The 10,969-nt window shown below is 43.7% G+C and overlaps 1 protein-coding gene and 1 pseudogene across 2 annotated transcripts; one reads left to right on the top strand and one right to left on the bottom strand.

Moving 5' to 3' along the window:
• Positions 1-611: 611 nt before the first annotated feature.
• LOC306652723 (cyclin-Y-like protein 1) lies at positions 612-1,688 on the bottom strand (annotated as a pseudogene). Its single transcript has one exon. The product of its transcript is annotated as a cyclin-Y-like protein 1 (transcript).
• A 5,530-nt stretch (positions 1,689-7,218) lies between these two features.
• On the top strand, positions 7,219-10,695 carry LOC306652724 (sterile alpha motif domain-containing protein 1-like; the record flags this gene model as incomplete). The annotated part of the gene is given in 5 exon segments (XM_079125467.1): positions 7,219-7,463; positions 8,648-8,940; positions 9,043-9,619; positions 9,621-10,113; positions 10,117-10,695. Coding segments are annotated over 5 exon segments (2,088 nt in total). The 3' UTR covers positions 10,597-10,695.
• Positions 10,696-10,969: the final 274 nt, after the last annotated feature.

The following is a 10,969-nucleotide window of genomic DNA, read 5'->3' as shown; positions in this document are numbered from 1 at the left end:
TAGCAGTTTCAATGATATGATACAGTAGGAAGGAAGAAAAATGCTAAAGTTTCTCCTAAGTGGCTTAATGAGTGTTAATGTGGGCTGGGGGAGGGCCAGCAAAAGTTTAGCACATGCTAGGCCCTGGCTTTGAGCCCCAATATCACAAAAAAAATTTTTTTAATGAAAGTACCATGTTTTAAAGGTAATACTGCATCAATTCTAAAGGCATATGCAGCAATAGGGAAGGGGAAGAAAAACAAGAAAAACAAAAAGTTATATGGTTAGGGTCTTTTAAAGTCTGAACATTTAAATGATTAATTTAAAAACCTCACATAGTTCACAGCTATTGGCCTACACTGTAAGCAAATATCTGCATGTGGATTGAGAGCTTTTGCTTTGGAGTGGTTTTTGTTAACTCTGTTTACATTAAAAAGGACAGAAAGTGTGTTTGTTGTTTGACAAGATCCCATTCTTTCCTATGGAGTGCAACTGTCCTTGTCCCTGAGTCTCTTGAATTCGAGGTCTTTCCTTCTGATGAAAATACTAACTTTGCTGGTTTTGAGCAAGAGTGGTGATATTTCATCCAGTCTTTGTAGATGAGAGGTTTGGGATGTTATTACCCCTCAATTTTAAGAGAGGATAGCATTAGAGCGCTGAATACCAATGAAATTATCAGCGCTGAAAGACCTTCTCATAGCAGCTCTACATAAGTCTTTGTATTTGTCTTCACACAATCTTGAAATGGCCTCTAGGTTTAGTGCTCTTTCTTTGCTGAGAGGAGCAAACAAAATTCAGGTTGTTGTCATCAGCTAAGGAGTGAAGTAGTATTTGGCATAAACACCAGCAGGAACATTAATATTAAACTGGAATAGCTCCAAGAAGTGCCTTTTCATCTCATTTATGTCCTCATCTGTAAGGTCCTTGAGGATCTGGCAGTAGTCCACATTCCATACAGCCTGATCATCCCAAACCTTGAAGGCAAGAAGAATGGCTCCCAAAACAATTATTTTCCAGTTAGTGGGACAAATGTCAATCTCAGCATAAGTTAAAACCCTTTCTAAGTAGACCAAAGTTACTATTGCACATTCAGCTGTTAGCTGTGCAGCACTAAAAAGAGTACGAACAAATCTGTAAATAAATTTGTGTTCAGGGTCATGCTTAAAGTACTCCTCTGGAACCTTTTCTCCTGTGAGTGGATGTGATCTCTCATCAAATATATCCAGGGATCTATTTGCATCTCTGTTCTTTATGTGGTAATATATTGCTAAGGTCACACATTTTATTGTGGTTCTGAGATTAGGCTGGCTGACTGTGCTGTCATCTAGAAATATTGTTGAGCATGAGCTATACTTCTTAGTAAGCTGTCCTGGAGATACATGGTTTAAATGGTTGCTCTTCCTCTTTTCATGCACATCTGTCTGAGATTTGCTCAGGAAAATTGTGCTTGCCCTTGGATGGTCAGAAGGGTTTGATTCCAAAGCTAGATCTTCGGGCATCTCGCGGTCACTGATGTGCTGCAAGTGGTGGCCCTTGCTGGCTCCAAAATGTAACTCAGGGTGCTCCATGGCAGTGGACGCCAGCGCTACGGCCACCGCCACTGCATCCCCAGCTGCCGCCTCATAGAGCTCAGACTCCGCCGGCCCTCTGTGACAGCCCAGCTTTGGGCTGGCATTGGGGGACACGCAACAGGTCAGCGTGTTCCCCATGGGGCGCCTCCGCTCCTCGCCGCCACCGCCTATGCCTTCACTCTCCCCCGACTCTGCCATGCTCAGTGGCCGCCCCCTCCCCCAACAATGGTGCGGCTGGCGCCGGCAGCCCCGAGCTATGCCCGGGCTGCTCTGCACATGCAGACGCGGCCTCGCCCGCTGCTTGCCTCCCCGCCCCGCCACCCGCCCTGGGCAGGTTTCTGCCTCAGCCGCAACCCCGCCGCCTCGGCTGCCTACTCAGAGCCTACTAGTCTGCCTGGAATACAATCTGATTCTCTGTTTGTACATGGAGTAAAGGCATACCATTTGTGTAATGATACGTTTACATAGGGTAATGTTTGAGTCATTCTATTATTTTTCCCTATCCCTCCACCCCTCCCACCCCTCTTTTCCCTCTATACAGTCCCTCTTCCTCCATTCCTGACCTCTCCCCCCATTATGTGTCATCATCCACTTATCAGCAAGATCATTCTTCCTTTTGTTTTTTGAGATAGGCTTATCTCACTTAGCATGATATTCTACAGTTCATCCATTTGACTGCAAATACCATAATTTTATTATTCTTTATGGCTGAGTAATAGTCCTCTGTATAAATATAGCACAGTTTCTTTATTCATAAATTGAAGGGCATGTAGATTGGTTCAACAATCTGGCTATTGTGAATTGAGCAGCTATGAACATTGATGTGACTGTATGTTTGTAGTATTCTGCGTTTAAGTCCTTTGGGTATAGGCCGAGGAGTGCGACAGCTGTGTCAAATGGTGGTTCCAGTCCAAGCTATCTGAGGAATCTCCACAATGCTTTCCAGAGTGGCTGCACTAATTTGCATCCCCACCAGCAATGTATGAGTGTACCTTTTTCCCCACACCCTCGCCAACAACTATTGTTGCTTGAATTCTTCAAAATCACCATTCTAATTGGGGTGAGATGAAATCTTAGGGTAGTTTTGATTTGCATTTCTCTTATTACTAGAGAAGTTGAACATTTTTTCATATGTATGTTGATTGCTTCTAGATCTTCTTCTGTGAAGTGTCTGTTCATTTCTTAGTCCATTTGTTGCTTGGAATATTTGAATTCTTGGTGTAGTTTTTTGAGTTCTTTATAGATTCTGTAGATTAGTTTTCTATCTGAATTATGGGTGGCAAAGATTTTCTCCCACTCTGTAGGCTCTCTCTTTGCATTGCTGAAAGTTTTCTTTGCTGAGAGAAAGCTTTTTAGTTTGAATCTATCCCAGTTATTGATTCTTGCTTTTATTTCTTGTGCTATGAATGTCCTGTTAAGGAAGTCTGATCCTGGGCCCACATGTTGAAAATTTGGGCCTACATTTTCTTCTATAAGATGAACAGTCTCTGATCTGGTTTCGAGATCCTTCATCCATTTTGAGTTGATTTTTGTGCACGGTGAGACAGGGGTTTAGTTTCATTCTCCTGCATATGGATTTTCAATTTTCCCAGCACCATTTGTTGAAGAGGCTATCTTTTCTCCATTGCATATTTTTGGCATCTTTGTCTAGTATGACAAAATTGTATTTTTTGGGTTTGTGTCCATGTCCTCTATTCTGCACCATTGATCTACCTGTTTATGTTGGTACCAATACCATGCCATTTTTGTTATTATTGCTTTATAGTATAGTTAAAGATCTGGTATTGCAATAACCCCTGCTTCACTCTTCCTACTAAGGATTACTTTAGCTTTTCTGGGTTTCTTATTCTTCCCAATGAATTTCATAATTGCTTGCTCTATTTCTGTAAGGTACATCATTGGGATTTTAATTGGAATTGCATTGTATCTGTATAGAACTTTTGTAGTATGGACATTTTGACAATATTAATTCTGCCTATCCAAGAACATGGGAGATCGTTCCATTCTCTGAAGTTTTCTTTAATTGCTTTAGTGTTCTGTAGTTCTCATTGTAGAGGTCTTTCACCTCTTTTGTTAGATTGATTCCCAAGTGTTTTATTTTTTCGAGGCCATTGTGAATGGGGTAGTTTTCCTAACTTCTCTTTCCAAAGATTCATCACTTATGTATAAAAATGCATTGGATTTATGAGCATTGATCTTATATTCTGCTACTTTACTGAATTTACTTATGAGTTCTAAAAGTTTTCTGGTGGAATTTCCCAGTTTCTTTAAATATATAATCATGTCATCAGCAAATATTGTAGCTTGATTTCTTCTTTTCCTATTCATATCCCTTTAATTTCTTTGGTCTGTCTAATTGCTCTGGCTAGAGTTTCAAGGACAATGTTGAATAGAAGTGGTGAAAGAGGGCATCCCTGCCTTGTTCCAGTTTTTAGGGGAAATACTTTCAGTTTTTCACCATTTAGAATTATATTAGCCATGGGCTTAGCATAGATGACCTTTAAAATGTAAAGGAAAGTTCCAACTATCCCTATTTTTTCCAGGGTTTTGAGCATAAAGGGATGCTGTATTTTATCAAATTCTTTTTCTGCATCTATCAAACTAATCATGTGATTCTTGATTTTAAGTCTTTTGATATGATGAATTACTTTTATTGATTTCCAAATGTTGAACCAGCCTTGCATCCCTGGGACAAAACCCACTTGATCATGTTGCACTATCTTTTTAATATATTTTTGTATGCCATTTGCTTAAATATTGTTGAGAATTTTGTGTGAATTTTCATTAAGAATATTGGTGTGAAATTTTCTTTCCTCCATGTGTCTGTCTGGTTTAGGTATCAGGGTGATATTGGCTTCATAGAATGAGTTTGGGAGGGTTCCCTCCTCTTCTATTTCATGGAATACTTTGGGCAGTATTGAAATGAGTTCTTCTTTAAATGTTTTGTATAACTTGGCTGAGAACCCATCTGGTCCCGAGCTTCTCTTTGTTGGTAGGCTTTTGATGATTTATTCTATTTCATTACTTGAAATTGATTTATTTAAGTTCCATATGTCCTCATCATTCAGTTTAGGTAATTCATATGTATCTAAAAACCTGTTAATGTCTTTGAGATTTTCTGATTTGTTGGAATATAGATTTTCAAAATAGCTTCTAATTATGTTTTGTATTTCACACATGTCTGTAGTGATATTTCCTTGTTCATTTCGAATTTTAGTAATTTGTGTTTTCTCTCTCCTCTTTCTTGGTGTGCCTAAGGGTTTATCAATTTTTTTATTTTTTCAAAGAGCCAACTATTTATTTTGTTAATTTTTTCTATTGTTTCTTTTGTTTCAATTTCATTGATTTCAGCTCTGATTTTAACTATTTCCTGTCTTCTACTACTTTTGGTTGATATGTTCTTCTTTTTCTTAGGACTTTAAGCTGTAGTATTGTCATTTATTTGTTAATTTTTTTCTTCTTTTATTAAATATTCTCCATGAAATAAATCTTCCTCTAAGTACTACTTTCATAGTGTCTCAGAGATTTTGATGTGATATGTCTTGGTTCTCGTTTACATCTAAGAGTTTTTTTTTTTTTAATTTCCTTCCCGATGTCTTCTCTTTTACATTCATCATATAATAGCATATTATTTAATCTCCAGGTGTTGGAGTATTTTCTGTTTTTTATTCTCTGAGTTATATCTAATTTCAATCCATTATAATCTGATAGAATACAAGGTAGTATCTCTATCTTCTTGTATTTACTCACATTAGCTTTATGGCATAAAATATGATCTATTTTAGAGAAGGATCCATGTGCTGCTGAGAAGAAGGTATATTCACTCTTTGTTGGATGATATATTCTATATATATACATTAAGTCTAAATTGTTGATTGTGTTATTGAGATCTATGGTTTCTTTATTCAGTTTTTGTTTGGAAGATATGTCCAGTGGTGAGAGAGATGTGTTGAAGTCACCTAGTATTATTGTGTTGTGGTCTATATGATTTCTGGATATGAGAAGAATTTGATGTACATGAATGAATCAATGTTTGGGGCATAGATATTTATGATTGTTATGTCTTGCTGATTTATGCTTCCCTTAAACAGTATGAAATGTCCTTCTTTATCCCTTTTGACTAACTTTGGCTTGAAGTCCACATTATTTGAAATGAGGATAGATATTCCAGCTTTTTTGCTGTGTCCATGTGTGTGGTATGTTTTTCCCATCCTTTCACCTTTAGTCTGTGGGTATCTCTTTCTTTGAGATAAGTATCTTGCAGGCAATATATTGTTGGACTATTCTTTATAATCCAATCTGCCAGTCTATGTCTTTTGATTGATGAGTTCAGGCCATTAATATCCAGGTTATTATTAAGATATGATTTGTATTTCCAGTCATTTGGCTGATTTTTGTTTTTTCACATGATTTGGTTTCTCCTTTATTTGGTTATTCATTTAGGCTAGTTCCTCCCTCTGCTGATTTGCATCATTGTTTTTCACCTCTTTCTCATCGAATATTTTGCTGAGAATGTTCTGTAATGCCAGCTTTCTTTTTTAAATTCTTTTAGTTTTTGTTTATCATGGAAGGATTTTATTTCATTATCAAATCTGAAGGTAAGTTTTGCTGGGTATAAGATTCTTGGTAGGCAACCATTTTCTTTCAGGGCTTGATATATATTGTTCCAGGCCCTTCTAGCTTTTAGGGTCTGGATTGAAAACTCTGCTGATATCCTTATTGGTTTTCCCCTGAATGTAATTGGATTCTTTTCTCTCACAGTCTTTAAAATTCTGTCTTTATTTTGTATGTTAAGTATTTTCATAATAATGTGCCTTGGTTTGCATCTGTCATAATTTTGTGTATTTGGAGTTCTATAAGCCTCTTGTACTTGATTTTCCATTTCATTCTTCAGATTTGAGAAATTTTCTGATATCATTTCATTGAATAGATTGTTCATTCCTTTGGTTTGTTTCTCTGTGCCTCCCTCAATCTCAATAATTCTTAAATTTGGCCTTTTCATGATATCCCATAACTTGTAGATTCTGTTCATGATTTCTTACCATCTTCTCTGTTTTGTCAACTTAAATTTCAAGATTAAATATTTTGTCTTCAATGTCTGAGGTTCTGTCTTCTAGGTGTTCTATCCTATTGGTTACACTTTCTATGGAGTTTTTAATTTGGTTAATTGTTTCCTTCATTTCAAGAATTTCTGTTTGTTTGTTTTTTTCAGTATCTCTAACTCTTTATTGAAATGATTTTTGCTTACCATGTTTCCTCTTTTAACTATTGATTGGTGTGATCATTTAATGCCTGCATTTGCTCTTTCATCTCATCCTTCAATGTCTGCATTTGATCTTTCATCTCATCATTTGCTTCTCTGATTGTTTTAATTATGTACATTCTGAACTCTCTTACTGACATTTCTTCTGTCATGCTCTCATTGGGTTCTATTGATATAGCATCTAGGTGCGTTTGGGACATTTTATTCCCTTGTTTTCTCATATTGGTGGGATATCAGTGGGACTCTGAGATATTGCAGATTTCCTTTATTGGCTTATAGTGTCCCTGTAGATTTCCAGAATATCAACTCCTAACCTTCAGTAGCCTGAAGTCTTGGATGAACTTGATTATGCAGTGCTTCCAAAGAAAGCTCTCCCTGGGCCGCTTCTGGGTGTGGGAATGAGGGATGGGTGTGCTCGGAAAACCTCTCAGTAGGCGGGCCTCCTCTGAGAAGCCTGCTGTGGACTATGCCTGCCACCAGATGGAGCCAGGCTGCTGGGGAAAGCCTCTGGCCCTCCTGCCCTGGTCTGAGAAGCTGCCTACGGATGGGAATGGGGCCTGCAGCTTGGGGCTGTGTGTGCGTGAAAAGCCTCTCCCTGCATGGTTCTGCTCCAAGAAGCTGACTGTGGAATGGGCCTGCCACAGGATGGAGTCAGGCTGCTCAGAAAAGTCTCTGGCCACCCTGCCCTGTGCCAAGAAACTGCCTACTGTCCCAGCCTGCTACCCAAGCTGAGCTTCACCCAGTGGGAGTGGCTCACCCAGCATCTCTGAGTTAGTCTGTGTCTCTCAATACCTCCCCTTCTTGAATTCTGAGTTCTGGAGCAACACTAGATGCAATCACCCTCTAGTCTGTCATCTTGTCTCTATGAGTAGTTCTGGTTTTAAAAAATCCCACAAGCTGTTTTTCTTTATTATTTTCTACAATTCATTTATAAAAAATTTTCTAATTCAAATTCATAAAATATATTAGGTTACTTTCATATATGTTTCTAAAATCATTATCAGCTTACTTGTCTGGTACATGGCAGGTCTAGTAATAATTTTCATAATATGGATATCCATATGGAAAATATTATCCTATACAAAAAATGCAGAATGATTAACTTGTCAGAAATTTTATACATGTTTTCTGTATGTATATAGTGTATATAAATAAATATATATATATGTATGTGTGTGTGTTTGAAAATTTTTGTTTCATTAAGTTTGAAAGATATTATTCTGTTCATTTTTAAGCCTCTGGTTTAGTCTTTCTTGCTTTTCAGATAAGAATCTGCTTATCTGTTTTATGGAGTAGATCCCAGATCTTTGTCCCCAGAGTTCAGTGATATTTTAGAAAAATTCACTCTGGTCTCAGGCAGCTTTCTTTCTTTGTTGTCTGTCCCACATAGCTTTATAATTTTGTAGACAGTTCAAGGAGAAAGCAATCCCTGAGTCTGTCTCAGTATTCTATCCATCCAATTTTATTCCTCAGTACACTAATTTAACCTTTTCATCTTCATAAGACAATCACATCTCTGATAGCTTTTCTGAACCTACCAGAGGTTTTACTTCAAAGCCTGGATTCTCCACATATTTCCTTTCTGTCACATTTCCTTATTCTTAAGTAGCAGTAAAAAAGTCTTAGCTGAGCCCTTTGAAGCTCCCTATCTGTGTAATTTATGTGCCTCTGCAATACAGATTACATCTGCCCTATTGCCTGTATAAACAAATGCATTTTTATAAACTAGCTATCCTAGTCACTCCTGATGGACTGCTTAGTCTAATCTAAACTATGGTAACATACCTCTGGGAGAAGTTTAAGGCAACAAAATTTACATTTTAAAATGCAATAGTGAGGGGGCCCGAGCGAGCCGGAGTGAACGAGAGCGCCTGGTAAAGGGGGTGGGCGGGGGGCCCGGGCTCCACCTTAAAAGCGGGCGCGTGGGGGTGGAAGGGAGGAAGGCGGGCGGCGGGGAGGAGGGAGGGAGGGAAGGAAGCAGGGGCCAGAGTGTCCCGGGCGCAGGGCGCGCGTGCGGCGGCGGCGGGGAGGGGCCGGCCGCGCAGCGCTCCCCTCCTCCCTCCTCGCATCCCTGGCCCCGCGCGGCGCCCAGCAGAAGCGGGTCAGTGTGTGCGTGCGTGCGAGTGAGTGAGTGTGTGCATATTTTTTTCTCTCTTTTCTTTCTCTCACTGTTTTTTCTCTCTCGCTCCCTCGCTCTTTTTTTTTTTTTTTTTTTTTTTTTTTTCAAAGAAACAGCAGCGCCGCCGCCGCTCCGCCGAGGCGCTGCGCCCCTGGGGGGGGGGGGAGGGGAGGCGGAGGAGGCGGGCAGCGGCGGAGGGAGGAGAGCCGGGGAGGGGGGCGCCGCGCTGGGAGGGAGGCAGCGCGCACGGTGCAGCCGGGCCGGGCGGGAGGCATGGCGGGGACCCCGGGCCCTACCCCCGCCAGAGACGTCCGCCGCTTCCCCGCACTACCAAGAGTGGATTCTGTACACCATCCACTCGCTGCGCTCGCGCAAGGCGCGGCCGGACCTGGAGCGCATCTGCCGGATGGTGCGGCGGCGGCACGGCCCGGAGCCGGAGCGCACGCGCGCCGAGCTCGAGAAACTGATCCAGCAGCGCGCCGTGCTCCGGGTCAGCTACAAGGGGAGCATCTCGTACCGCAAAGCGGCGCGCGTCCAGCCGCCCCGGCGCGGAGCCACCCCGCCGGCCCCGCCGCTCGCCCCCCGCGGGGGCCCCGCCGCCGCCGCCGCCGCCACAGCGCCCCCCTCGCCCGGTCCCGCGAAGCCGGGCCCCCGCGCGCAGCGGGCCGCGCCCCTGGCCGCGCCGCCGCCCGCCGCTGCCGCCGCCGCCACAGCAGCAGCAGCCGCCGCCGCCGCAGCCACAGCCGCCGCCGGAGGGGGGCGCGGCGCGGGCCGGCGGCCCGGCGCGGCCCGTGAGCCTGCGGGAAGTCGTGCGCTACCTCGGGAGCAGCGGCGGTGCCGGCGGCCGCCTGACCCGTGGCCGCGTGCAGGTGCTGCTAGAGGAGGAGGCGGCAGCGCGGGGCCGCCTGGAGCGCACTCGCCTCGGAGCACTTGCGTTGCCCCGCGGGGACAGGCCCGGACGGGCGCCGCCCTCCGCCAGCGCCCGCGCGTCGCGGAGCAAGAGAGGTGGAGAAGAGCGAGTGCTTGAGAAAGAAGAGGAAGAGGAAGATGAAGAAGATAATGATGATGATGATGATGTGTCTGAGGGCTCAGAAGTGCCCGAGAGTGACCGTCCTGCGGGTGCCCAGCATCACCAGGTCAATGGCGAGCGGGGCCCTCAGAGTGCCAAGGAGAGGGTCAAATAGTGGACGCCCTGTGGACCTCATCAGGGACAGGATGAAGTGCGGGGATCAGTACCTGGCAGCGGCAGGCGCCAGGTGTTCTCCATGGCGGCCATGAATAAGGAGGGGGGATCAGCCTCTGTTGCCACCGGGCCAGATTCCCCATCCCCTGTGCCTTTGCCCTCAGGAAAACCAGCTCTACCTGGGGCCGACGGAACCCCCTTTGGCTGTCCTCCAGGAAGCAAGGAGAAGCCAGCTGACCCTGTGGAGTGGACGGTGATGGATGTGGTGAAGTACTTCACTGAGGCAGGCTTCACGGAGCAGGCCACAGCTTTCCAAGAACAGGAAATCGACGGCAAGTCTTTGTTGCTCATGCAACGTACAGATGTGCTGACTGGCCTGTCTATCCGTTTGGGCCCAGCCCTGAAAATCTATGAGCATCATATCAAGGTGCTTCAGCAAGGCCACTTTGAGGATGATGACCCAGATGGCTTTTTGGGCTGAGCATCCAGCCTTGCCCCTACCCCCACCCATTCCAACCCCCATCTTGCCCAAGACACCCAGAGTCCATGAGCTGGATGGGGGCACCCTCAGCCCTCATAAGAGACTCCCGTGAGGGCACGCCCTTCTCTGCTCTCCCCTTTGTCCCACACACACCTGCCCCCAATGCATCCCCTACTCTACAGTAGTACAGTATGGGGTGGGATTCGGCCTGCTCATTCACCCCAAAAGGCCAACCCTCCCCACAACCCAGGACATTTTTGGAGAAAAAAAATAGGGGGGCTTCCCGTCTCCCCAAGATTCAGTTCAGCCAGATGTTTCTTATATAAATGTTTTGTTTTGCCTGTTCATTTTGGTGGGTGATCTTTCCTTCCTC

This window comes from Sciurus vulgaris, assembly GCF_902686455.1.
Source record: "Sciurus vulgaris genome assembly, contig: HiC_scaffold_541_arrow_ctg1, whole genome shotgun sequence".
NCBI lineage: Eukaryota > Metazoa > Chordata > Mammalia > Rodentia > Sciuridae > Sciurus > Sciurus vulgaris.
The sequence above is the reverse complement of the archived record's forward strand: the minus strand, read 5'-3'. Positions and strand labels throughout refer to the sequence as shown.